The 26,517-nt window shown below is 37.4% G+C and overlaps 2 protein-coding genes across 2 annotated transcripts in view; one reads left to right on the forward strand and one right to left on the reverse strand.

The window, feature by feature from the left end:
• Positions 1 to 13,272, forward strand: part of lonp1 (lon peptidase 1, mitochondrial) — a 16,975-nt gene extending 3,703 nt beyond the window's left edge. The window contains exons 5-18 of the mRNA XM_079592931.1: positions 519 to 580; positions 650 to 779; positions 853 to 936; positions 2,048 to 2,268; positions 3,283 to 3,421; positions 3,495 to 3,673; positions 5,790 to 5,877; positions 6,474 to 6,596; positions 6,771 to 6,887; positions 8,735 to 8,875; positions 8,950 to 9,115; positions 10,470 to 10,690; positions 10,932 to 11,096; positions 12,079 to 13,272. Coding sequence (XP_079449057.1) covers positions 519 to 580; positions 650 to 779; positions 853 to 936; positions 2,048 to 2,268; positions 3,283 to 3,421; positions 3,495 to 3,673; positions 5,790 to 5,877; positions 6,474 to 6,596; positions 6,771 to 6,887; positions 8,735 to 8,875; positions 8,950 to 9,115; positions 10,470 to 10,690; positions 10,932 to 11,096; positions 12,079 to 12,228 — 1,986 coding nt within the window. The 3' untranslated portion in view covers positions 12,229 to 13,272. The remainder of the gene's footprint in view (positions 1 to 518; positions 581 to 649; positions 780 to 852; positions 937 to 2,047; positions 2,269 to 3,282; positions 3,422 to 3,494; positions 3,674 to 5,789; positions 5,878 to 6,473; positions 6,597 to 6,770; positions 6,888 to 8,734; positions 8,876 to 8,949; positions 9,116 to 10,469; positions 10,691 to 10,931; positions 11,097 to 12,078) is intronic.
• A 1,236-nt stretch (positions 13,273 to 14,508) lies between these two features.
• rpl36 (ribosomal protein L36) lies at positions 14,509 to 18,793 on the reverse strand. Its single transcript, XM_079592827.1, has 4 exons — positions 18,687 to 18,793; positions 18,188 to 18,282; positions 15,652 to 15,786; positions 14,509 to 14,644 (listed from the first exon to the last, which is right to left on the reverse strand). The coding sequence occupies exons 2-4, from the start codon at positions 18,278 to 18,280 to the stop codon at positions 14,555 to 14,557; spliced, it is 318 nt and encodes a 105-aa protein (XP_079448953.1). The 5' UTR covers positions 18,281 to 18,282; positions 18,687 to 18,793; the 3' UTR covers positions 14,509 to 14,554.
• Between the last annotated feature and the right edge of the window lie 7,724 nt (positions 18,794 to 26,517).

Consider the following 26,517-nt stretch of genomic DNA (forward strand, 5'->3'; position numbering starts at 1 on the left):
CCGATAACCGATAATTCCTTATATTTGAAAGCCGATAACCGATAATTCTTTATATTTGAAAGCCGATAACCGATAATTCTTAATATTTGAAAGCCGATAACCGATAATTCTTTATATTTGAAAGCCGATAACCGATAATTCCTTATATTTGAAAGCCGATAACCGATAACGATAATTCCTTATATTTGAAAGCCGATAAGTCCTTATATTTGAAAGCCGATAACCGATATATTGGCCGATAAATCTAAATCTAAGTTTTTATATAATTTTTGAGAGCCTGATTACAAAAACAAAATTCTAACAATAACTTAGTACTTCAGCTTTAAAAAATTAGAAGTATCTTAATTTTATTCTATTTAAATCGACTTTTATTTTTATAATTTTTTCGAGTAGCACATTTTATTAATGGTTTTAGATACGATAATAACCTTGGTCCAGTATGCTAAGCATTTTCCAGCACATTAATGCATTTATCCAAAGCGTGTCAGAATCACGGCATACGTTGTGTTTTACATCAGGCCCTGACGGCTGAGATCGTCAAGACCATACGTGACATCATCGCTCTGAATCCTCTGTACAGGTGAGAGAGGCGGTTTAAAAGCGCATGCTGAGGGATATCAGTGTGTTCATCTGTGTGTGTGTTTGCTAGAGAGTCTGTGCTCCAGATGATGCAGGCTGGGCAGAGAGTAGTGGATAACCCCATTTACCTGAGCGACATGGGGGCGGCGCTGACCGGGGCCGACTCGCACGAGCTGCAGGACGTCCTGGAGGAAACAAACGTACGTCTACGACCCCCAAACCTCAGAGTCTCAGAGCGTCAATGTGTGTCTAACAGGAGAACTGTCCTTACAGATTCCCAAACGACTCTACAAAGCACTTTCTCTGCTGAAGAAGGAGTACGAGCTGAGTAAACTACAGCAGCGTCTCGGGAGAGAGGTGAGCACACGCTCCTGACTAGGGTTGGGAATCGACAATATCAAAATACTTGAGGTCAGGAATCAGATACTTGTTATGAAATTACAATTTCCGATTTCTTTGTGAGCATCTCAATATGACTTTAAACCATTCAAGCGCGAGACGACTAAAGGCGTGTGTAACTATATTGGGAAACTCTTAAAGTGACAGCAGCCTAATTAATATTCCTGCAGCCGTCTCTATAGTAACACTAATCAAACAAGAGAAAATTCACTCGTTCTTGACTGAATAACTTTTATAACTATATTTATAATGTATATTTTATTTATAAAGTGCAGTGTTATTTTACATTAGTTTACAGTTTCTGAACCTGAAAATCTTAAAACACTGTTTATTTCAATCGTGTATTTGTTCAGTTGTGTCTATTTGTTGCGATTGCTAATTTTTTATTTGTTCTTTTTTTAATTACCGAGTGTTTACTTGTCTTTAATAATGCTTGAAATTGATTAGGCTAGTTGTTCTTCTATGGTATTTCTAAAACACAGGAAAAACGTTCCTCGTGTGTGTTTTCTTTAGTGAACATCACCAACCCTAAAATTTACATAAACCCCGCCCCCGGGAACTCGATTTATAGATTATCATGACAGAATATGACTAGAAGATAACTACACATAAGCTACATAAGTTCATCAACTAACCATTCAGAAATGTCCTGTTCTTCTACATGTCACTTCTTCTTGAGTCTCTCCATCTTTGTCTGACTCCGGTTTGAACATAAAAGGCTAAACGTTTTTAAAAATTTCAATGCGACACGAGCTCTTGAGGCTCCGCCCCCTATGCCGGGAGCAGCAGCTCATTTGCATTTAAAGGGACAGACACAAAACGTCTGTTTTTGCTTACGCTCAAAAAGTGACAATTTTAACATGCGATATAAAAACATCTGTGGGGTATTTTGAGCTGAAACTTCACACACACACTCTGGGGACATCAGAGACTTATTTTACATCTTGTGAAAAGGGCATTATACCACTCCATTTAAAATACCCAACCCTAACCCTATTTGTGACACACTGTTGCTTATTCATCGGGGGTTTCCCGTCGCTTACGTTGGCCTGCTGGTTTGGATGCTCAGGTGGAGGAGAAGATCAAGCAGACGCACAGGAAGTACCTCCTCCAGGAGCAGCTGAAGATCATCAAGAAGGAGCTCGGCCTGGAGAAGGAGGACAAAGACGCCATTGAGGAGAAGTTCAGGGAGAGGCTGAAGGATCGCACCGTGCCTCAGCACATCATGGAGGTCATCAACGAGGAGCTGAACAAACTGGGGCTGTTAGATAACCACTCCTCAGAGTTCAAGTAAGGACTGCATCATTGTTATAAACAAGTGTAGTCTATGAATACTATACCGTTTCTTCTTAAAGGAGCAGTTCACTTCAGAATTCAAATCTCCTGATAATTTACTCTCCCGCACGTCATCCGAGATGTTCATGTCTTTCTTTCTTCAGTCGAAAAGAAATGAAGGTTTTTGAGGAACACGTTCCAGGATGTTTCTCCATATAGTGACTTCAATGGTCCAACGGGTCGAAGGTCCAGATGTGAGTTTCAGTGCAGCTTCAAAGTCTCGACACGATCCCAGCCGAGGAATAAGAGTCTCATCTAGACAAACCAGCGGCCATTTTATAAAACAAAATAAACATTTATATACTTTTAACCACAAATGCTCATCTGGCACTCGCTGTGATGCGACACACATTACGTAATCACGTTTAAAAAGGTCAAGCGTGACGTAGGCGGAAAAACAGACTTGTTTTTTTTTTTTTACCCTACTCTACATTTCTGAACCGGATCACGCGTGACCTTTCAATGTAATGCGTGTCGCATCGCAGAGCTAGTGAAAGACGAGTATCTGTGGTTAAAAAGTATATAAATGTTATACATTTTTCCTCAAAAACCTTAATTACTTTTCGACTGAAGGAAGAAAGACGTGAAATTCTTGGATGACGTGGGGGTGAATGGATTATCAGGAAATTTTAATTCTGAAGTGAACTAATCCTTTAATATCCATTAAAATGCCCAAGAAGCTAAAACCAGTTGTACATAGTCTCTAGCTGGTCATAAGCTGCTTTAAATGGTTTACCAGATGGACTACAAGCTGGTGAACCTGTTTTTGACCTGCTAGACCACCTTAAACCAGCAACAAGGTTGGCTAAAACCAGCTTAAGATGATTGTACATGGATTTCAAACTGGTTTCGACATGGTAAACCATCTAAGTCCAGCAGCAAACCATCCGCCATGTTCCACGAAGTAGTTTGACCTCCATAAAATGGCATGGCGCTAATTCAAACTTTGATCCTTTTTTAAATCCCCAGTGTCACCCGTAACTACTTAGATTGGCTGACCTCCATGCCGTGGGGAACCAACAGTGTGGAGAACCTGGAGCTGGTCCGGGCCAAAGAGGTGTTGGAGGAGGACCACTACGGAATGGATGACGTCAAGAAACGCATTCTGGTAAAGATCAAGCACAAGCGCCTCAATCTTTGCTCTCTCACAAACCCCATTAATCCTGGTGTGATTCCTGCAGGAGTTCATCGCTGTGAGCCAGCTGAAGGGCAGCACACAGGGGAAGATCTTGTGTTTCTACGGACCTCCTGGAGTCGGCAAGACCAGTATCGCCCGCTCCATCGCCAAAGCGCTCAATCGCGAATACTTCCGCTTTAGCGTGGGAGGAATGACGGATGTGGCGGAGATTAAAGGCCACAGGTGAGTGATGCGTACCGCACATCTGAGAGGCCACGCCCACCAGCAGTCATGTCAAATAATTTCAAGTCAATTCAATTAAAGTCAAATTAATTCAATTTAATTAATTTCAAGTCAAGTCAAATCAAGTCAATTCAAATCAAGTCAATTCAAATCAATTCGTCAATTCAAATAAATTAAATTCAAGTCAAATAAATTAAATTAAATTCAAGTCAGTTCAAATCAAGTCAATTCACAGACTATAGACAGAGCAAATACAATAAACCTCACTGCTATATAAACAAAACAAATATACATATATACACACATTACCAAAGGATTGAAAAACCACATGACAATAAGATAATCGGTGACTAAATAAACAATTTTTTTTCTCTTACAAGTGTCCAGTATTCTGTATTCTACACATTAGCGTTAGACATTAGTGTTAGACATTAGTGTTAGACATTAGTGTTAGACATTAGACATTAGTGTTAGACATTAGTGTTAGACATTAGTGTTAGACATTAGTGTTAGACATTAGTGTTAGACATTAGTGTTAGACATTAGTGTTAGACATTAGTGTTAGACATTAGTGTTAGACATTAGTGTTAGACATTAGTGTTAGACATTAGTGTTAGACATTAGTGTTAGACATTAGTGTTTGACATTAGTGTTAGACATTAGTGTTAGACATTAGCGTTAGACATTAGCGTTAGACATTAGTGTTAGACATTAGTGTTAGACATTAGTGTTAGACATTAGTGTTAGACATTAGTGTTAGACATTAGTGTTAGACATTAGTGTTAGACATTAGTGTTAGACATTAGTGTTAGACATTAGTGTTTGACATTAGTGTTAGACATTAGTGTTAGACATTAGCGTTAGACATTAGTGTTAGACATTAGTGTTAGACATTAGTGTTAGACATTAGTGTTAGACATTAGTGTTAGACATTAGTGTTAGACATTAGTGTTAGACATTAGTGTTAGACATTAGTGTTAGACATTAGTGTTAGACATTAGTGTTAGACATTAGTGTTAGACATTAGTGTTAGACATTAGTGTTAGACATTAGTGTTAGACATTAGTGTTAGACATTAGTGTTAGACATTAGTGTTAGACATTAGTGTTAGACATTAGTGTTAGACATTAGTGTTAGACATTAGTGTTAGACATTAGTGTTAGACATTAGTGTTAGACATTAGTGTTAGACATTAGTGTTAGACATTAGTGTTTGACATTAGTGTTTGACATTAGTGTTAGACATTAGTGTTAGACATTAGTGTTAGACATTAGTGTTAGACATTAGTGTTAGACATTAGTGTTAGACATTAGTGTTAGACATTAGTGTTAGACATTAGTGTTAGACATTAGTGTTAGACATTAGTGTTAGACATTAGTGTTAGACATTAGTGTTAGACATTAGTGTTAGACATTAGTGTTAGACATTAGTGTTAGACATTAGCGTTAGACATTAGCGTTAGACATTAGCGTTAGACATTAGCGTTAGACATTAGCGTTAGACATTAGTGTTAGACATTAGTGTTAGACATTAGTGTTAGACATTAGCGTTAGACATTAGCGTTAGACATTAGCGTTAGACATTAGTGTTAGACATTAGTGTTAGACATTAGTGTTAGACATTAGTGTTAGACATTAGTGTTAGACATTAGTGTTTGACATTAGTGTTAGACATTAGTGTTAGACATTAGTGTTAGACATTAGCGTTAGACATTAGCGTTAGACATTAGCGTTAGACATTAGCGTTAGACATTAGCGTTAGACATTAGCGTTAGACATTAGCGTTAGACATTAGTGTTAGACATTAGTGTTAGACATTAGTGTTAGACATTAGTGTTAGACATTAGTGTTAGACATTAGTGTTAGACATTAGTGTTAGACATTAGTGTTAGACATTAGTGTTAGACATTAGTGTTAGACATTAGTGTTAGACATTAGTGTTAGACATTAGTGTTAGACATTAGTGTTGAACAATCTTACGGCATGTATTCCTGCATCCACACTTCTTCTCCAGCTCTTTGTGTGTGTGTGTGTGTGTGTGTGTGTGTGTGTGTGTGTGTGTGTGTGTGTGTGTGTGTGTGTGTGTGTGTGTGTGTGTGTGTGTGTGTGTATTGCAGGAGAACATATGTTGGTGCGATGCCTGGAAAGATCATCCAGTGCCTGAAGAAAACTAAGACTGAAAACCCTTTGGTCCTTATTGATGAGGTATGAACAATAAACAGGGTTTTTTTGAAGTATTTTTGTGAAATTGAAGTTCTGGAAAACCCTTGAAAAGTGCTTGAGTTATTGAAATACAATATATGGGAAATTATTATTTTTTTTTTTATTGATAAAACAATCTTTTCAAACTAAATTAACGCTACAGTCCGTCTGATATAGAGGCATTTCTCATGGTTATGAACGTGATATTGCTCATATTAATATCCAAGTATATGATACAGCTTTTATTCTTTTGGTCAATCATAATATTAATGGAGAATAAATCAGTTTGAATAAAGAAAGCGATATCTTTGTCATAGTTTCCTTTCAATGGTTAAAGTTTCCACAGTCATTGCATGTGCTGCACTTTATTTGTACCATTTATTTGTTTCTTTTTTATTTACCTTTTTTAGAATTTAAAAGACAATAAAGAAAGATATTGTTTTGATAAGTGAGATCTCTGATTGTAGTCCATGAAAGAAAGTGCCTAAAGTCCTTAAATGTCTTTGTACAGTATGTGTAGGAACCCTGGCTAACCCTAATCCTAGCGCTGTTCGTGTGTGTGTGACTAGCTTTGCTGTGTTCATGTCTCTGTTGTGCAGGTTGATAAGATAGGCCGCGGCTACCAGGGTGACCCGTCTTCTGCGCTACTGGAGCTGTTAGATCCCGAACAGAACGCTAACTTCCTGGACCACTACCTGGACGTGCCCGTCGACCTGTCCAAGGCATGAACTAGCCAAACTACACCGTTGTTGGAAGAATACTATGTTTTTATTTAGGGTTTGAAATGAACACCCGCCAAATGCGTGTAAAAATGACCTGTGGCGGGAAACGCTGTCGAATCACGAGCCAGTTAATCTCAAACGCTGGTTTTAATGTTCCCTCATTGGTGTTTTCAGGTGCTCTTCATTTGTACGGCCAATGTTCTCGACACCATCCCCGAACCCTTGAGAGACCGGATGGAAATGATCAACGTATCCGGCTACGTGGCTCAGGAGAAACTGGCGATCGCGGAGGTACGTTCACCTGGTCTCTTTTCCTGAAAATTATCAATGTTTTTTGTTTTTTTGGGGGATCATCTCGACAATTTGAGTCTGGCACAATGGGTAAAGCTTACAGCCGCCAACTGGAAGCTTGCTGGTTCAAGATCGGTAGTTAACAAGCCATAACTCCTAAAGATGGTTGTGCACAGATTATACTTGGCCATTAGGGTTTGGGTTAAACCCCCTTCTATGTAAAGCGCTTTGAGTGCCAAGAAAAGCGCTATGTAATGAATTATTATTATTATTATTAGCTGATCAATTGGATTGTAAAATGGTGGATCTGGTTTTGACCGGATAGACCACCTTAAACCAGCAACGAAGTTGACAAAACCCAGCTAAAACCAGTTGTGCATAGTTTCTACCTGGTCATTAGCTGCATTAGACGGTTAATCAGTTGGACTACAAACCGGTTGACCTGGTTTAGACCTGCTAGACCACCTTAAACCAGCAACAAAGTTGATAAAACACAGGTAAAACCAGTTTAGGATGATTGGACATGGAGTCTACCAGATCATTAGCTGCTTAACAAGCCATAACTCCTAAAGTTGGTTTTGCACAGATTATATTTGGCCATTAGCTGATCAATTGGATTGTAAAATGGTGGATCTGGTTTTGACCTGGTAAACCACCTTAAACCAGCAACAAAGTTGACAAAACCCAGCTAAAACCAGTTGTACATAGTTTCTACCTGGTCATAGCTGCTTTAGATGATTTATCAGATGGACTACAAACCGGTTGACCTGGTAGACCACCTTAAACCAGCAAAGTTGACAAATCTAAAACCAGTTTAAGATGATTGTACATGGGTTTTACCTGGTCATAGCTGCTTTATGTGGTTTATCGGTTGGACTACATACTGGTGGATCTGGTTTTGACATGGTAGACCACCTTTAACCAGTAACAAAGTTGACAAAATCCAGTTAAAACCAGTTTAAGATGATTGTACATGGGTTTTACCTGGTCATAACTGCTTTATATGGTTTATCAGTTGTTAGACCACCTTAAACCAGTAATAAAGTTGACAAAATCCAGTTAAAACCAGTTTAAGATGATTGTACATGGGTTTTACCTGGTCATAACTGCTTTATATGGTTTATCAGTTGGACTACACGCTGGTTGACCTGGTTTTGACATGGTAGACCATCTTAGCCCATCAGAAAGGTTGACAAAACCCAGCTAAAACCAGTAGTACATAGATTCTACCAGGTCATAACTGAACTAGATGGTTAATCAGTTGGACTATAAACCGGTTGACCTGGTTTTGACCTGCTAGACTACCTTAAACCAGCAACAAAGTGGACAAAACCCAGCTTTTGTCCAAAAAAACAGCTTAAGATGATCAGTGTTGGGGAAATGCATTACAAGTAACTTGAGTTACGTAATCAGATTACTTTTTCAAGGAACTAGTAGTTCTAGACTAAATGTGAGCATTTACTCATCTCACTTGCACAAAAAAATAGTGAATATTCCTCAAAAAGTAACGCAAAAGTAACAAAACGCATTACTTTTCTAAAAAAGTAACTAAGTAATGCAATTAGTTACTTTTTAAGGGAATAACGCAATATTGTAATGCATTACTTTTAAAAGTAACTTTCCCCAACACTGAAGATGATTGTAAATGGGTTTTACCTGGTCATAGCTGCTTTATATGGTTTATCAGTTGGTAGACCACCTTAAACCAGCAACAAAGTGGACAAACCCCAGTTAAACGATCTTGATATAGTCCGTGCATCCGGCTATGTTGCTGAGGAGAGCCAGAGAGCTGGTTCCCCTGGACTGTGAGGTTGGCCTGAAGCTGTACTGGTTTGTGTCCGCCACAGAGATACCTGGTGCCCCAGCTGCGGGCCCTGTGCGGGCTGGACGAGCAGAAGGCCCGGATCACCCCCGAGGCCCTGAGCGTGCTCATCAGACAGTACTGCCGGGAGAGCGGCGTCAGGAACCTGCAGAAGCAAGTGGAGAAGGTTCAGGAGGTTCAGTGTGTGTTCAGATTGGGGTTGTTGTGTGAAGCGTCCCGCTGAGCTCTGTGTCGCCGCAGGTGTTCAGGAAAGTGGCGTTCCGGATCGTCAGCGGCGAGGGCTCGGCCGTCAGCGTCACCTCCGAGAACCTCCAGGACTTCGTGGGGAAGCCCATCTTCACCGTGGACCGCATGTATGACGTCACGCCGCCGGGAGTCGTCATGGGCCTGGCCTGGACCGCAATGGGTGAGCGCTCGGCCTCGGCCTCTTAGTGCAGTTCGCCTTCAGTGTCAGGCTTCTCTGTGCCGGATAACGGTCACATGACATGCAGGGCTGTTTTGTAAGTTTTTTTTTTTTTTTTTTTTTTTTTTACATATTAGAGATTGATTTTTAGTATGTCATTTTGTATGATTTTGCTTTATTTTAATTCTCTTTTTAAAGTTATGTATTTTAATTGAACATTTTTATGACATAATTCATTCTTAGTTGGTGCTTTGCTTTGACTTGTTTTTATTTTTAAATAATGGGTTTATTTTTACATTTTTGTTTTTATTATTTGAATTATTTATTTATCGTTTAGTTGGTGCCTTATTTTTATTTGTTTTTATTTTTAAATTACTTATTTAAATTATTTACTTATTGTAATTTTTAATTTTTATCATTTAATATTAATGGTGCTTTATTTTTATTTGATTTTAACTTACAATTATTTATTTCGATTTATTTTGGTTTGCATTATTTATTTTATAATTGAATTACATTTTAGTTGGTACTTTATTTTAATTCGTTTTAACTGAAATTGACCATTTCAATTTTCTTTCTTTTTTTCTGGTTTAATTATAATTTTAGCTATTTATTTATTATGTTTTATTTTTATGATTTAATTTGTTTAATGGTGCTTTTTTTATTTGATTTTAACTTATTTATTCATTTTAATGTTAAGTTATGATAAAAAAAATTAGTTAGTGCTTTATTTTAACATAATTTATTATACATTAATTCATTTTTAGTTGGTGCTTTATTTTAATTACCGGTAGTTTACATTTTAACATTATAAAATAAAAAAAAATTTCAGTTGGTACTTTATTTTGACATTTTAACACATTAATCTTTCGTTTATTTATGGTAATTTTTAATATTTATAAATTTAATTCATGTTTTATCTGTGCTGTTATTTGTTTTTATCTAAAATTTGTTCTTTTTAATTTTACATTTTTATGATCTAATTTTTAGCTAGTGCTTTATTTTGATTTGTTTTATTTAATAATTTAATAAAATTTTAGTTGGTACTTTTTTTGACATTTTAACACATTAACCTTTTGTAATTTGTTTTATAATTTAATTAATGTTTAATCGGTGCTTTATTTGTTTTTATCTTAAAATTATTTATTTTACATTTTTATGATAAAATATTTAGCTAGTGCTTTTTATTTTGGTTTGCTTTATTTTAACTAAATAAATTTTATAATTTAATTAAATTTTTTGCCGTTTTAATACTATATACATTTTAACGGTTTGTATTAGCGCATTATTTGGACTTCTTTAAGCGCTTAATTTGCTGCTCAGCTTTGAAGCGCTCTCGTGCCCTGTCTCTGCTCAGGCGGCTCCACGCTGTTCATCGAGACGTCTCTGCGGCGCGCGAGGGATCCGGTGGGCAAGGACGGGCCCCGGGACGGGTCGCTGGAGCTCACGGGGCAGCTGGGAGACGTCATGAAGGAGAGCGCTAAGATCGCGTACACCTTCGCCCGCTCGTTCCTCATGAAGACGCAGCCGGAGAACGAGTTCCTGCTGGGGTCGCACATACACCTGCACGTGCCCGAGGTGAGCGTCCGTCCTGAAGAGTGTGTGTTTGGTCCACACACACCTTCCCGTCTCTCTCCTGAGTGACACTGAGAGATTACACTGCAGTTCCTCCACTGGCCACTAGAGAGCGAAGATAACTAAGATGGCGACGGCCGGCTCCGCCCACTTTGGGCTTAAAAAACGCTCTTCAGAAAGACTACGTGCATATTTCTTCACAGTGTGTGTATGTGTGTGTGTGTGTGTGTGTGTGTGTGTGCAGGGAGCGACTCCTAAAGACGGGCCGAGCGCGGGCGTCACCATCATCACGGCTCTGCTGTCTCTGGCTCTCGACGCCCCGGCCCGCCAGAACCTGGCCATGACCGGAGAAGTGTCCCTGACCGGGAAGATCCTGCCGGTGGGGGGGATCAAGGAGAAGACCATCGCTGTGAGTGTGTGTGTGTGTGTGTGTGTGTGAGTGACACTGCCGGTGGGGGGATCAAGGAGAAGACCATCGCTGTGAGTGTGTGTGTGTGTGTCATGGCCTTCACTCGCTGTGCCGTCGTTAGCACTGGGAAACGCTACATCAGGACACACTGAGTCAGATATATTAAGTAGTCATTTTGACTTGTCAACTTTTGTTATATTTTTTATATAACGTTCATCATTTCAACAGATTTTTTTCTAATTCTAAATATAACTTAGTATGTCCTGAGATTAAAAGTCAAAATTATGGCATACCAAGCCATATTTATGAGATGAACAAAATAATCAAGTCAAAAAGTTGCAATTATGAAAAGTATTTTTTTTTAAAGAAAAGTTTTGACATGTTTTTGTTCTTACAAGTCAAAATGATTATGGTTTAGTAGTGTCATAGTTTGGGCTTTTCATCTGAAATATGACTCGTATATCAGAAATAAGTCAAAATTTTGACTCTTCGTGACGTTTTTTGATGCACTTCAAATGTTGCTACTGTATTTATTAGGGCCGTGAAACCATTAATCGCATAGTTTGTGTTTACATGATATATATGTAAATATATACATGCATGTGTGTGTGTGTTTACATGTACAAAACACTCCTACACAGTGTACACACACACACACATATATTATGTAAACAAACTTTTATTTTGGATGCGATGGGCTTTATGCACAGCTGCACTATTTCCTGAACTTCAGACAGCTCCTGTGTTTCCTGTCTGCCATTTTTGGACAAACTGATTAATCCAGGTGTGCTTGACCAACAACAATAATCAGACACACCTGGATTAATCAGTTTGTCCAAAAATGGCAGACAGGAAACACAGGAGCTGGCTGAAGTTCAGGAAGTAGTGCAGCTGTGCATAAAGCCCTTGTGTATGTTGTGTGTAGTGTAGCTGTGTGTTCACACCCGGTCTGTGTGTGTGTGTGTGTGTGTGTGTGTGTCAGGCGAAGCGAGCGGGCGTCACATGCATCATCCTGCCGGCCGAGAACAGGAAGGACTTCTCGGATCTGGCCGACTACATCACAGAAGGACTGGAAGTGCACTTCGTGGAGAACTACAGCCAGATCTTCCCCATCGTGTTCTCGGGACACTGAGAGTGAGATCACACACACACACACACACGCACAGAAGCAGGACGAGTCGTTCCCCGTGAGAGACTGTTGCATCATGGGACGCGGATCCTCATGATCGCTGGAGACTCTGCTGCTCGGACTCTACTGATGATTTTATACTCATAATCTCGTATGTACATAACTGCCTTAATGTTCCCTCAAATCATTTACAATAAATATATAAATTATGCAACAGTGTGTGTGTGTTTTGAGTTTTGAGGGTCATTTTTTAGTGATGTGTGAATTTATTCATGTCTATTTGTTAATGGATGCAGGAATTAATCACATCCTTATTATACAAATATTTAGATGGTTGAAAAATTACAACTTTTTGTCAATTTCTACACTTCCATCTCATAAATTCAACTTTTTGTCTTAAAAATATGACAGTATAATTTTGATTTGTCAGAATTATTAATTTTTATCTCGTAAATATGACGGTGTCAATTTCAACTGTCATAATCTCTACAAATAATTTTCATAATTTCAATTTAGATTTTTTTAATCTTATAAATATTACTTAGTAAGTCATGAGATACCAAGTCATATTTACAAGATGAAAAAATTATGAAAATTCTGATTTTACAAGTCAAAATTATGACTATTTAAGTGTATATTTAATATGACTTACTGTTCCTCTCATATCATATCCAGTAAATATTAATTATGCCGCAGCTTGTGTCTTTTCATCTGGAGTTTTGCGCTTTATTTTTTAGTGATGTGTGTGAGAATTTATTAATGTCTTTGTTAATGTGGACACTGGAATTAATTTAGATATTTACATTATAATGTATTTAAAAGAATTGAAAACGAGGTTCATTAGAAATGACAACTTTGTAAAGTTCAACTTTTTGTCTTAATATGGCTTTTTATCTCGTAAATATCATCAATGTGACAATTTCAACTTAATTTAGTAAATATGACAGAGTATGTACGATTTTCAACTTTATCTTAACGACATCTGAAAAATATGACTGTAGTTTTGACATAACTTTTCATTGAATAAATATGTTGTGTTATATTTTCAACTGTTTATGTAATAACTTTGACTTGGTAAGTGTAATTTTCATTATTGATTTACAAAAGCATGATTTTTTTTTAGTGCCATATATTTAAAACAGTAATATCCTACACTAAACCTAAACTAATCTTGACAAACTATTTATTATTTGAAAGCTTACAATCTCTAGTTTACATATTTGGTGATGATTTTCAAAATACATTACAGAGGAGCCGTAATTTATCAATTTGCAACAAGAATATGTTCATACTCCTCAGGCGTGTTCAGACCTTTATTTTGAAATAGTGATGAACATGAAAAATCATGAAAGAATGGTAGAAACCTCAGTTTGTTTTCATGCCAAGAGTTTAAAAGATAGCATCCGTTCAATTCTTTTAGAAAAAAAGGTCTGAAAATGTTTTAAATATAAAGAAAACAATAATAGATTCAGCATTAGTGATGTGGCAGCGAGATATAACGCACATACGGGATCTTCTGTGTTTCTTAGAGGTTGAATTCATTTCAAAATCTGCCAAATTTCCAACACTACTTCTGAATAGGATGTGTACTTCATAAATTGTGTGAAAATTGTACAAATAATGGTTCAGACTCAAACAACATATGGAGATGGATGCGCCCTTATATGGGCAGCAATGTCCACTAGTGGAGAAGTGTGGTACTGCGCCCAAACTAAATAAAATTTGAAATACTCGTTTTGATTTTTGCCTTCGATTTTTTTGCAGTTTTAGAATCCACCAGGTTTTGAAAATATATATTTTATATAAAATATGAATTAAATGTAACAATGTACATTTTCATAAACTTAAACTTCTATAACTTTTTTTCAGTTCAAATTTCTTAATTTATTTCACTGCCAAATGTCTTAAAAACAAGACCAGTCGTACATCTATATTCCAAAGCATTCTTGAATTACAACCATTTAAGTTTGAAATGTGCATTTTCATGTCTATTAAAAATATTGATTTTAAATTGTACTAAATTGCAACTTCATTACAAATATATTTAAAAGCATGACAAACAGTGTATTTGAGTTGACCATAAATGCTGTAGTAGTGAACTGACTCATCATGAAATACATATAAAGATGTTCAAGTACTTAATTCATTGGTATAATTGTATGTGTTAAATTAGATATACAACCCCTGACCGAAGACAACACACAGCATGCGTTTGGTTGAATACACTGATATGAGTTACTCCGGAGCGATTGACACGTTGAAATGAAGCACTTGAGTCCAACGCATGTTTCAAACGCACAAATTTATTTGACATAACTCATAACTCAGGCTACTCCTTCTTGGCAGCAGCTTTCCTCATCGCGGCCAGGATGTTGCTGAGCTCCTCACGCTTTCTCTTGGCGCGGATGTGAGTTCCCACCTGTACACACACACACACACACACACACACCATGAGGAACACTAGACTCAAACCTGCGCATTTAGGCTAATAAAGCAGTTTCCATATGGCACAAAATATCAGTAATAAAAGTGTAAGTTGGGATGTTAAACCTTTTCATTATTAATTAAATTAAACCAAATCATTCTGATCACAGACTTTGAGAGCCACCAAACCTATACTTGAGATGCTGCGATGTGATTGGCCCACTGGTTAGTCCAGTTATCCAATCATAGCTGAGGAAAAGTCACTTTTTGAGGGATTTATTCAGTAAATGTGTTTCCATCCTAGTTTATACGCACGTCGTATCGGATTGAACAATTATCCGCCTCGATTAAGCAAATTCCTTCTTTTACGGACATTTTTCTAATTAATGCGAATCTTACCGTTTCCATCTAGTGTTTTTTTTAATGCAATATCTCATAGTAAAATAGTTGGATGGAAACACACGCAGATCTTGAAGATGAAAAAATTAAACCTGTCGGTCAAAATCCAGACTGAAAAAATGGTCTTTTTATTAATTTGATAAAACTTTGAATTTTTTATTCAAATCAATTTGCACCAATTGTTTAGAAGATTTTTAAGTTGTTTTGAAAAGCATTTTCTTTTATTTCTATTAAGTATCGTCTAACCAAGTTATGTGTGCATATATATATATATCCTATAACTATATAAATAGACAAATCATAAATACATTTTAAAGCTTTTTCTTTCATAGCATCATCAAACATAGTTTATATATATACACTTCTATACCATACTCTATATATATATATATATATATAAAGAGAAACGTAAATTTGGTTCCTTGCGATCAAAAGCAAAATCAATTCACTAATATTCACAAAAAGAACAGTACTTAAAGTTATACTAAATACTAAAAAATTATACTAAATCTTCTTTAAGGTCAATGTGGAATCTCATTTATTTAAAAAGGAAAAAAGGTAATTTCCCAGAAACTCGTTGAACACGGATGGGGATCAACGTACCCTTTTCTTGATGAACTTGAGGGCCCGTTTGTCCTTGGACACCTTCAGCAGCTCCATGGCACGCCTCTCGTAGGGCGCGAACCCGCACACCTCGCGGATCATGTCGCGCACAAACTTAGTGTGCTTGGTCAGATGCTGAAACACAACAGCGGTGTCACGTTACACACGACTGCACTGGTATAATATGGTGTATACAGCAGTGCATGATGGGAGAAAGTCAGCGAAATGAGGGTAAAACCCAAGCGGCAACCTCCCTGTCTCTCTCTTGAAACCAACACGGAAGTGAATTCAGCGTAATTGCGTATTACGTAACGTCACGAACAGAGCAAGGCGAGCGTTTGTGCTTATAAAACTTAAACTTTTTTATTTATTTTTGAAACGACCGATCGTTTCGCTAGATAAGACCCGTATTCATCGTCTGGTGTCGTTTAAAGCCCGTTGAAGCGGCGCTGACACTGTCATCTGGACCTTGACCCGTTTGGGGCCCATTGACGTCCATTATATGGAGAAATGTGTTCATCAAAAACCTTCATTTCTTTTCGACTGAAGAAAGAAAGACATGGACATCTTGGATGACATCGGGGTGAGTACATTATCAGCAAAAGTTTTTTTAAAGTGAACTAATCCTTTAAAATGGTTGTAAGATTGCAGATTGAGACCACTTTTTTTTTTAAACAAGTTATAGAAATTAGCTTTAAAGTAAATTGATTGTTTCACAAGGACCGTTGTTCAAGCGCACCATAGCGCGTGATACATTTTGAATTTAGTTGGCGCGATGGCAGTAGGGGCTGCACAATTAATCTAATTTTAATCACGATTACGATTTTGGCTTCCCACGATCAAATTCGCGTGATCGTGCGATTTTTTATATGCATCATTCTGTTCATAGAACGCTCCATATGAACGTTTTTTTTTATCTAGCGCTGGCTCCATGACGAGCCAATAATCAGAGCTGTTCCCTGCACCGCACAGCTTAGTTTCTAGATGTAGAAACTAGAATGTTTTGCCGGACTGGACAAAAGCGAAGCGAACTGGGCGAGAGAGACCGAGTGTGTCTGCGCGCGAGCGATTGTGCGCGAGAGACTTCAAATAACAATGACAGAATTTTATTCACTGACATCGGGATCCCGCTTACATGGCTACCTTCCAAATAAATCAATTATTTGACACAAAATATTGATTTAAAAAGGAGTGTATTGCTTCCGTGTCCATGACAACGCTCTGTTTTTCATGGCAACGGTGTGTTATCAAGAAATAACAGACTGCATTCTACATTAGAATTTAACCAAGCCGTGTAATAATAATTATAACAGAAGATAATATCTCTAGTCTATCTTAATTATTATAAATACAATGTATATAAAATATAAATACAATTTAAAATATTAATTATTATTTTTTTATTTATTCTGGAGATGCACTGAATTGGTGAATAAGAGCGCCTATTTTATTTTGATGCACATATTTGTACATTAGCAGGAAGTTTAGCACAATATGGATGTAAAAAGCAGTAATAATTAGCCTATGTGACAAATCAACAAATAATCGTGATCTCAATATTGATCAAAATACTTCAATGATTCAGCATCTCAACCGAAAACATCCACCGTTTCACCAAGCGTCGCTGAAACAAGGTCACGTAGCCTAAGCCTATTGATGTTCGCTGATTTTAATCCCATACTGTATTTTCTAGCGATGTCGTGATGCGGTTTGACTAGATATGATGTTTAGCTGTTATGTTTTTAAGTAGTAAACATTCACGTTCAATTGCAAGAGAGTTACCCCTCACACACACGCGTGTCATTTCATTCTCATTTGCCAACAAACATAAGCACAAAAGGCCACGCAAAGCAGTTTCCCAGTGTGTTACATAACAGTGGGGGCAAATTATTTTGTACTATTTTATTTTGACCACAGGCGGAAGTCGACGCTGGACAACCACTTTGCCACTTTTACAGAAGTTGTAGAATATTAATTTTGTAAAGCTACAGAACTTGTTCGACTCAATGTTTTGTAAGTTTGAGCATGTGTTTATTAAGGTCTGAAATAAAACAAGATGAGAACTTAAATATTCCCGGCACTTTATGTGATGTACTATACTTGCTTATCATAGGAAGTAATAAGAAATTACTCTTTACATTTCTCTTGGGGGATTTAAAAAAAAATCTTTTTCATCAAACTGCAATTTTTGCAAGTTCCCGCAATTTCATCGCATAAATATCCCGCATATTCCATCGCATTTTTTAAGAAAACGTGCCGCATAATCAAGGATTTTTGCTCGCAACAATCACAAAAAAACTCTTTTTCTGGAGGGACTGGCTAGATTAATCGATTACAAAAATAATCGATAGCTGCTGCAGCCCTACTTTATATCTAAATTGAGTGCGATAAAAGTAAAGGACAATTTCAAAATGTTCTAATTAAAATGTGAAACGTGGGAACCCCTATTAATAAAAGTGCGCTACTGTGACACTGGGAGTTAACAGGTTAATGGTGATTTTAACTGGCCAACACCGGGAAACACGGACTCACTCACCCCCCTCCTGCGACTGTGCTTCGGCTTCGACACGTTTTTGGTCACTGGATGGCCTTTATTGAGGCCGACTGCCATAGGATACCTGATAGCCATCTCTGAGGAGAACAAACGCGATTAAATATACAAATACACATGAAAACATGAGCTACATGTGTGCTATTAGTGGTCTATACACGAGCTCAATGTCATTATATAACACCATTTCATGATGAGGGAGAATACAGTTAACATTTTACACACGTTATGGGTTTGAAGCTTCCCATATATAGTTGATTTATAACGACAGTGTTAGAGAATAACCTCAGAGTGCTTCACCGCATCTACTCTGATTGAAACCCTCCAAAACACACAAACATCACGCTAATTGTTGCCAATAATCGCTGGAAATCACTTTAGATGGTTTATATTTACAAACGCGTGTATTTTTGTGATGATTTGAGGTAAGATGTATTGGATATAAATGTGATTTTAATGCTTGAGATTCTCCGGCGAGTCATACCTGCGTTTTGCTAATGGCGTCCAAACCGGAAGGACCGCTGCTAGGCGGAAGTTGATCTTTCACACGCGACGAAGAGAGAAGAGTTCGCGGGAAAAACGAGTGGCGCCATCTAGAAGTGAACAAAAGATATTTTGAAGCTTGACAACATTCAACATTCGCTAACTTTTTGGTGCATAAGTTTGTTACTTTAGTGTTGATAGTGGTAGTTTGCTTAATTTTTTCCTGGCGGCGTATTCTAATATAAACAAAAATAGTTAGCTTGTCAGACTAGAAAACAATTGTTGTAAACAAATGTTAATGGGCTATTCCACCGAGTAGATGGCATTTATGTCCCCAGGACATTATGGCCCGGTTTCACAGACAGGGTTTAGCCTAAACCAGGATTAGTCCATAGTTCCAATTAGGACATTTAAATAATTTTCATAAACATACTTAGAAAAAAAACATTACTGGTGTTCATCTTGAGACAAAACAAAGGCACTGATATATTTTAAGATCACTCAGTGCAAGTTTATTTCAGTTGGAACAGCTCAGACTTACGTTTTAGTCTAGGACTATGCTTTAAACAATCATGGGGGGGGGGGGGGGGGGGTATAGGTACTAATATGTACTATAAATACAAAAATAACTAAATACATTTTAAGGAAAGTGTTGTGCACATTAATCTAACTGCAAATTGTAGCTATCTAATTTTTTTTTTTTTTAACTAGTATTTGGGATAAATTACGTTTTCATTCAGTCCAGAACTCACTCCCTCCCTTCATATATGAAATGGTGTTTGAGTGTGAGGTGCGCTGTAAGAAAACAAGAAAAGCTCCACAGAAAAGCTGAAAAAGCATTGCTTGTTATTTTTATTATTTTTAATATCAATTTTAATGTAATATTTATATTTTTTCTGTTATTTATATTATATCTCATAACCCATTATGTAGCCCTAAACATAACCCTAACAGAAACCTCTGCAGACCACTAGATTTAAATAGAAACATGATTTGACCTTTTTTAGCAGTGAGATCAGCTCACTAGTCAATGTTCAACACTCTTCATTATATCAGTGCAGACATTAATACCTCACATGTGTAGTCGAACCTATAGACTAACATAATGGATGAATGATAAAATGTAAAATGGTTATGTACAGAGGAGGAAACTTTTTAAAAATTAAAATGGATGAATTTGTTGTCCATTCAGCACATCACAATTCAGCGGAGAGGACAAGAGCCTCGACCACAGCGCCACCTTGCAGATACTCATTTATTCACATGCACATCTCAAATATGTAAACCCAGACAGTATCATCAAATAGTGGCCCATATGGAGGAGAGTGTATATGCATATCTTATAAATGTGTATTAAACATTTTTTTTACGTCTACTAACATGGCTATTTTCAATTTAGCTTTAGATTATGTTATATACAGCTGTGGCCAAAAGGCCAAGCATTTCCACTGCTGCCAGTGTCCACAGACCTACATAAATAAAGCTGCTATAAAAAGGCATCTTTGCAGTTTCCACCCGCTGCGAGAAGGGTATTCCTGCAGTTTCAGGACCGCAGTTCCAGGACCCTAGTTTAATGTGACAGCGCCACCTACAGAACTGGATCACCAAAAACACAAATTTAACCCCTCTCGCGGCAAAGATCACATTGTTGATCATCACAACAGATTGTTGTTCAACATTCATTACTCGTTAAAACATCACACTCTTAATTATTTTATCTGGACAAACTGAGCATCATGCATTAGACAGATTTAAGACTCGATAGTGTTTATGATAAAACTCAAACAGCGAACACAGAGAGATCTGGGTCTCTTCAAGTCTCATTCGCTGTACAGCTGTCAATCATCTCACGTGGTTCAACGTGACAATAATCCTGCTCTTCTGCATGACGCGGTCCTGTTATCCGTGATAACAAAGCTAAGACACATCTCTTCACCTGTAACAAGAAGCTAATAAATGCACGATTTCGAGTATATGTGGTTTGTGTGTGATTTTCGTGCGATTTTGGGTATTTTCATATGAATTAAGAATGTTTACAGTATTGCCAAGCAAGGTGTAGCCATTAGCTGCATATAAATTGCTTTATTATACCATATTTCAACATCTTTTTTTGACTTAAAACCATTTTAAACCGCGACCGGATGGTACAAATACTTGAAGTGAGCTTTAAGTAAAAGTTTAATATTAATCGTTTAAATTGTGTCGTGTAGATTGATGCTACTTTACATTTACATTTATGCATTTGGCAGACGCTTTTATCCAAAGCGACTTACATTGCATTATCCTATACATTTATACATAGGTATGTGCAATCCCCTGGGTTCAAACCCACAACCTTGCGTTGTTAACGCAATGCTCTTACCACTGAGCTACAGGAAAGCTACTTGCTCTAACTTTAATTCCAGGAGCTTTTCTATTCCATAATCTTATTTGTTAAAATATATATTTTTTTCTAATGAGACTTAGGATCAAGGTGGATCTTGATAGTATGTACAAACTAAACCACCTGGACCCTAGAACTGCGGTCCTGAAACAGCAGCCGCCGCTATATCATCCAGTTCGGTAGGTGGCGCTGTCACAAAACAAACTGCGGTCCTGAAACTGCAGCCTCCGGTTGTGCAGGAACACACTACTGCCCCCAGCAGACCCTTTCTCATTGCATACAATTTAAGAAACACTTTACTTGCAACACACTTTAATTTTAGGGTCATATATTAACTAATTTTGTGCATCCCTGCATTAAGAAGAAATCCATGGGAAAAATAAAGGCGGGACAGTTCCTGTTAAACTCTAACTTGATTATTTTCTGTTCTATTTCAAATTTACTTAGTAATCATATAGGGTAGTTATCTTTTAAAAACCCTGTTTGATTGGCTGTTTGTAGTGAACTATATCCCCTGAATATAGGGCGGAGTGATAACCGCAGCACCTGAGACGGCGGTGATCCACTTGTCCGTGCAACACTTCTGTCGCGCTGCACTCCACTATATTCCTATGGGTTACGTCAAGCGACTTTGACGCGCTCGCAAAGCATTCCGGGAAGGCGGCGCTTCATTTGAAAAAATGCCGCGCGTCAAAAAGCTGGCCGATGCCCATCTTTATGCAAATGAATTCCGTTGAACGCGAGGCGTCTATCCAATAGAAGCACGCACATGGAGACGGAGGGAAGTCTCTCGCGGGTCCTTTGTTTTTGACTGGCCGCTGGCTCAAAACCACGCCCATAGCGGTAAACTAGAAGAACGCCCATCAACGTTCACATGTGGGGAGGCGTTGCGACACCCTGCTCCTCACCACGGCGCGTCTCAGGTGCTGCGGTTATCACTCCGCCCAAGTAGCAGTGCTTTGCCTTCAGAGAATATAGTTCCCAGTATTTATACGGTTAAAATATGTCTGTGTCTCATTTGACTTTGTTTTTTGTACACTCTGTGACTATACAAATCACAACATGTAAATAGGAAAATGTTTGCGTTATTTTGTCACTTATTTGGATTAGTATGCTAGCTGCAACCATTTACATCCAGTCTTTGTGCTAAGCTAGGCTAGCGGTGGGTGCGTCAAACAGACTTATAGCACGCACGGAGATGAAAAAGGTATGTGTGGACTTATCTAACTCTGGGGGATAAGTTGAATAGGCTAAAATCCCAAAAAGTCGGAGTGTTACTTTAATACATAATTCATGTTGCAGTACTCTATGTCATCTTGGGGGGAACATTTGACTTTTCAGAGGTGGGTTTTCCAAGCTCATTAAAAAACATTCTGTACGTTTAAGAATTGTTTTGATAAACTTGTGCTTTTTCCAACTATAGTCAGACATACCAAGCATAAGAAGATGGTGGTCTGTCCTTTTGCTGGAGAAATTCCCACCAAGACTCTTTCTTTCTTTCTTTCTTTCTTTCTTTCTTTCTTTCTTTCTTTCTTTCTTTCTTTCTTTCTTTTTTATTGTTTAGTCCTTTATTAGTCCTTTTCTAAAAAATAATGACAAGGATGGCAAAATGCCTTTACAGTTAGTGTGACTTTTAGTTGTCATATCTTCATGCAATGAAACTTGATATAGCCTACTGTATTATTAATGTGTTTTTATGTCATAAATTTATCAAGATCGGTCATGGAAATCCAGCAAAGAAAGAGAACTGACTGACAAGCCACACAAAATCACTGGTATGATTTATTTATTTTGAGGTGCTCTATTATTTATGGTAAATGTTGACTGTCATTTACTGATGTTCTTCATTTGTCCCTTCATAGTGGCAACTGTTGACCAACCCCTGAACATACATGTATTTGTTATTACTCAATTTATAAAAATGCAAGGGAATCATTATAACCACAAGAAGTTCAGATTGTTTTGTTTTGTTCATGTATAGCTTCCTCCACTGGTCCTTCGTGATATCTTACTGGAGGTTGTGCTTCAAGATGGTGACGTTGCATCTAATGTTTCATGCAATGTGTTCCTCATGTTTGAACTTGCCACATTTATTGCTTATTTTATTTTATTGGATTCTCTCTTTTTTACTATTACATTAAATACTGCATTTATCAATATAGTTTTTCATCATATTGGTTACAGTATCTATACTGTCAATAAAGTGATGCTAATGTTTAAAGTTTTCAGAGTCATTATTCTATGTTAACACATTTTACCTTAATTTAAAGGTCAATACGTTTTACTTTATATCTCATTTAATGTCAGCTACAAATATCACTTAAATATCAGTCATTACATATAAATATCATATCTTGAAAAATACAGGTGAGAAAGACCAATACAGTAATTTTCACCATTGCTTTACAGTAGGATTTGGTAACTTTATTGGAAATTGCTATTAATTTTCCTTGTTAATCACTGTTACAACTTGATTTATGTTGTGTAGTTCACACACACACACACAAAACGAAAATAAAACTAATGTAATTATAAATAGTTGAGTAATAAAGTAATTTTTAATACTTTTAGCTCTTAAGGTTTACATGTAGAGAACAATTGCATGCAGGTAGGAGAGAATATTATACAATATATATAATACACACCCACATGCTATACAAGATCTTGTATCTGACATGAGAACGAGGAATTTGGTTTATGAAAGAATTCCTTTTTTAAGAAAATAGGTACTGTAGCCTGTATTTTATACACATATTTTATTTTGACATAAATGTTGTCGCGATATAGACATAGGCTAAAAGTAAAAATCAGTCGTAGGGCCTACAGATAATATAACAGTATATTAGTCAGTAATTTTTATTTCGGTTTAACAGTGATTGGATAACGTTTTTAATTTAAGGCCCACACACAATTGGTCTGGCCCATCCAAAACTGGAATCCTGGCGCAGTGCCTGTCTGTACGAACTTGACGAGCGATGCCGCGCTGACGGACCATAGACTGTAATAAAAGAGTGACTGACATAGTATATTTTTTTCCTACTATGGAAGTCAATGGGGTCCATCAACTGTCTGGTCACCGACATTCTTCAAAATATCTTCTTTTGTGTTCAACAGAAGAAAGAAACTCATACAGGTTTGAAACAACTTGAGGGTGAGTAAATGATGACAGAATTTTCATTTTTGGGTGAACTATCCCTTTAAATTATGGGCTATGAAAAACATTTCTTAATATGTCATACATCATTTGAAAGATATTTCTAATCTATAAATTGCAACAAACTTATAATTAACACTTAAATTTAAAATTTTGAATTATTCTTAGACATTTGAAATAGTAGTTTTAGCCATTATTCTCAGGAATATGTTGTATTTCACATTGTTGATAAATTCTATGGTATAGAGGGTTAAAGGACAAGTTGGGTATTTTACACTTAAAGCCCTGTTTACAGATCGTATCTGATGAAATAGAACGGTTAAGATTAAAATTTGGACACATGCTCCTGTCCCGAGAATTTTAGGTTTATTTAGCTTTTCTGGACCTATTTTGCCAAACGCGTCACACCCGTGATCCTTCCGTTGAGAGCTTGAATAATAGACACTCCAGCCCAGTTGGTGGCGATAATGCACCTTTGCCAATTCGCCTTTGGCTAAGCCACACCCTAGAATGTAGATTGACCAATCACAGCGCAGCCAAGAACGAGCTCCCACAGAGGTCCGACACTTTTTCAGAGCGCTCCATTGACTTTAACACAGGCGTCTCATATTGTTGGTCTCTGCAGGCTATTACCGTCGTAGTTTTATCAGAAATACGGTTAAACGTTGTGCCTGGGGCGTTTGTAACACAGATACACGTTTCCCAGAGAGGTTTGAGGGGGGTGTCCGTTTTTTCCTTCCCAAAACCGGTCAAATCCTGACAAGTGTCGTCTTTGGATTAACTGTGTGGACGTCCTCAGTCAGCGAAACCCCTCAAGATCAACAACACACTTTTGTGTTTTAACCTTACTGTGAAGTTATACTAGTTAGACAGTTTTAGGTTATGATTTCGATTCTCTACCCTAATTGTTGATACGCTAGCACACTGGTTCCCAAACCTGTCCTGAAGGACCCACAACACTGCATGTTTTCTTTGTCTCCCTAATCAAACACACCTGATTCAACTCATCAGCTCATTAACCCATGTGATAATGAGCTGATGAGTTGAATCAGGTGTGTTTGATTACGGAGACAAAGAAAACGTGCAGTGTTGTGGGTCCTTCAGGACAGGTTTGGGAAACACTGCGCTAGCACACGCTGCTAATAGGGCTGGGCGATATGGACCAAACGTCATATCCCGATATATTTAGGCTGAATATCGATATACGATATCTCGATATTTTTTCCGCAAAGTGAGAGCAAATGTTCAGTCAAAGTCAAAGCCAAATATGGACTTCACTGTATAAATTATACATTGATACCTTATTAAAGTTACTATTAAACTTCTCAGTCAAGAGCAGTGTGTGATGTCCTCTGTGTTTTGTTGTTTTATTAACATTAAATGGATAGTTCTCCCCAAATGTTTCATTGTCATCATTTACTCTCTCAAGTTGTTTTAAACCTGAATAAGTTTATTTCTTCTGTTGAAGTTATTTGGAAGAATGTGGGTAATCAAACAGTTGATGTTCCCCAGTGACTTCTATATTTATTTCCTATGGGGACCAGCAACTGTCTGGTTACCCACATTCTTCCAAATATCTTCTTTTGTGTTCAACACAAGAAATAAATGAATACAGGTTTGGAACAACATTAGAGTGAGTAAAGAATGACAAAATGTTTATTTTTGGGTGAACTATCCCTTTAAGGACAAGCGGCATCATGTTTACTATTAGGGCTACTGTCTCTTTAAGACCTGAAAGCGCGCGTCTAATATGTAGCCTACGCATATGACAAGCAGATTTCTCTCAATTTTCTCGGTTTGCTTTCAGTTTAGGCTTTAAAGCACATGCAAATAATGAACTTTTGAGAACTGCAGAGTCCTGTTCCTCTGCGTAAACATTTAATGTGAGTATTTGTCGTGTTGTACACTGGGCTGTTGAGACACAGACTGCTACAAAAGCACGCAGCAGCTTGTAGCAAAGATCACAGCGCAAATTTGAACTATATCGCGATATATGCGATATGGTCTAATTCCATATCGCATCTAAAAATATATCGATATATTTTTTATATCGATATATCGCCCAGCCCTAAATACAACTTTATACTCGCGTAGTCCGTTTTGTAATAACGATGATAGAAGTGAATAGAGACAGCTCTGCATGAACAGTGTTGCTCCTGATATTGTGAGTCTCAGCCTCCGTCTCCATTAGGATATGATGTGGTGGGTCATTTTTTGACTGTGACCGTTATGCTTTTGCCTCTATTTGGATCTTGTTGTTGCTTGCGTTTCTCCTGTATGTCTTGAATAGCCTCC

The sequence above is a fragment of the Phoxinus phoxinus genome, assembly GCF_949152265.1.
Source record: "Phoxinus phoxinus genome assembly, chromosome: 20".
NCBI lineage: Eukaryota > Metazoa > Chordata > Actinopteri > Cypriniformes > Leuciscidae > Phoxinus > Phoxinus phoxinus.

Bases quoted from the DNA above. Each gene is read 5' to 3' on its own strand.
- rpl36 (XM_079592827.1), bottom strand. From the start codon at position 18,280: ATGGCTATCAGGTATCCTATGGCAGTCGGCCTCAATAAAGGCCATCCA. The intron at 15,787-18,187 runs GTGAGTGAGTCC...GTTGTGTTTCAG, and splicing joins AGCACAGTCGCAGGAGGGGG to CATCTGACCAAGCACACTAA. The intron at 14,645-15,651 runs GTACGTTGATCC...GTGTGTGTACAG, and splicing joins TCAAGTTCATCAAGAAAAGG to GTGGGAACTCACATCCGCGC.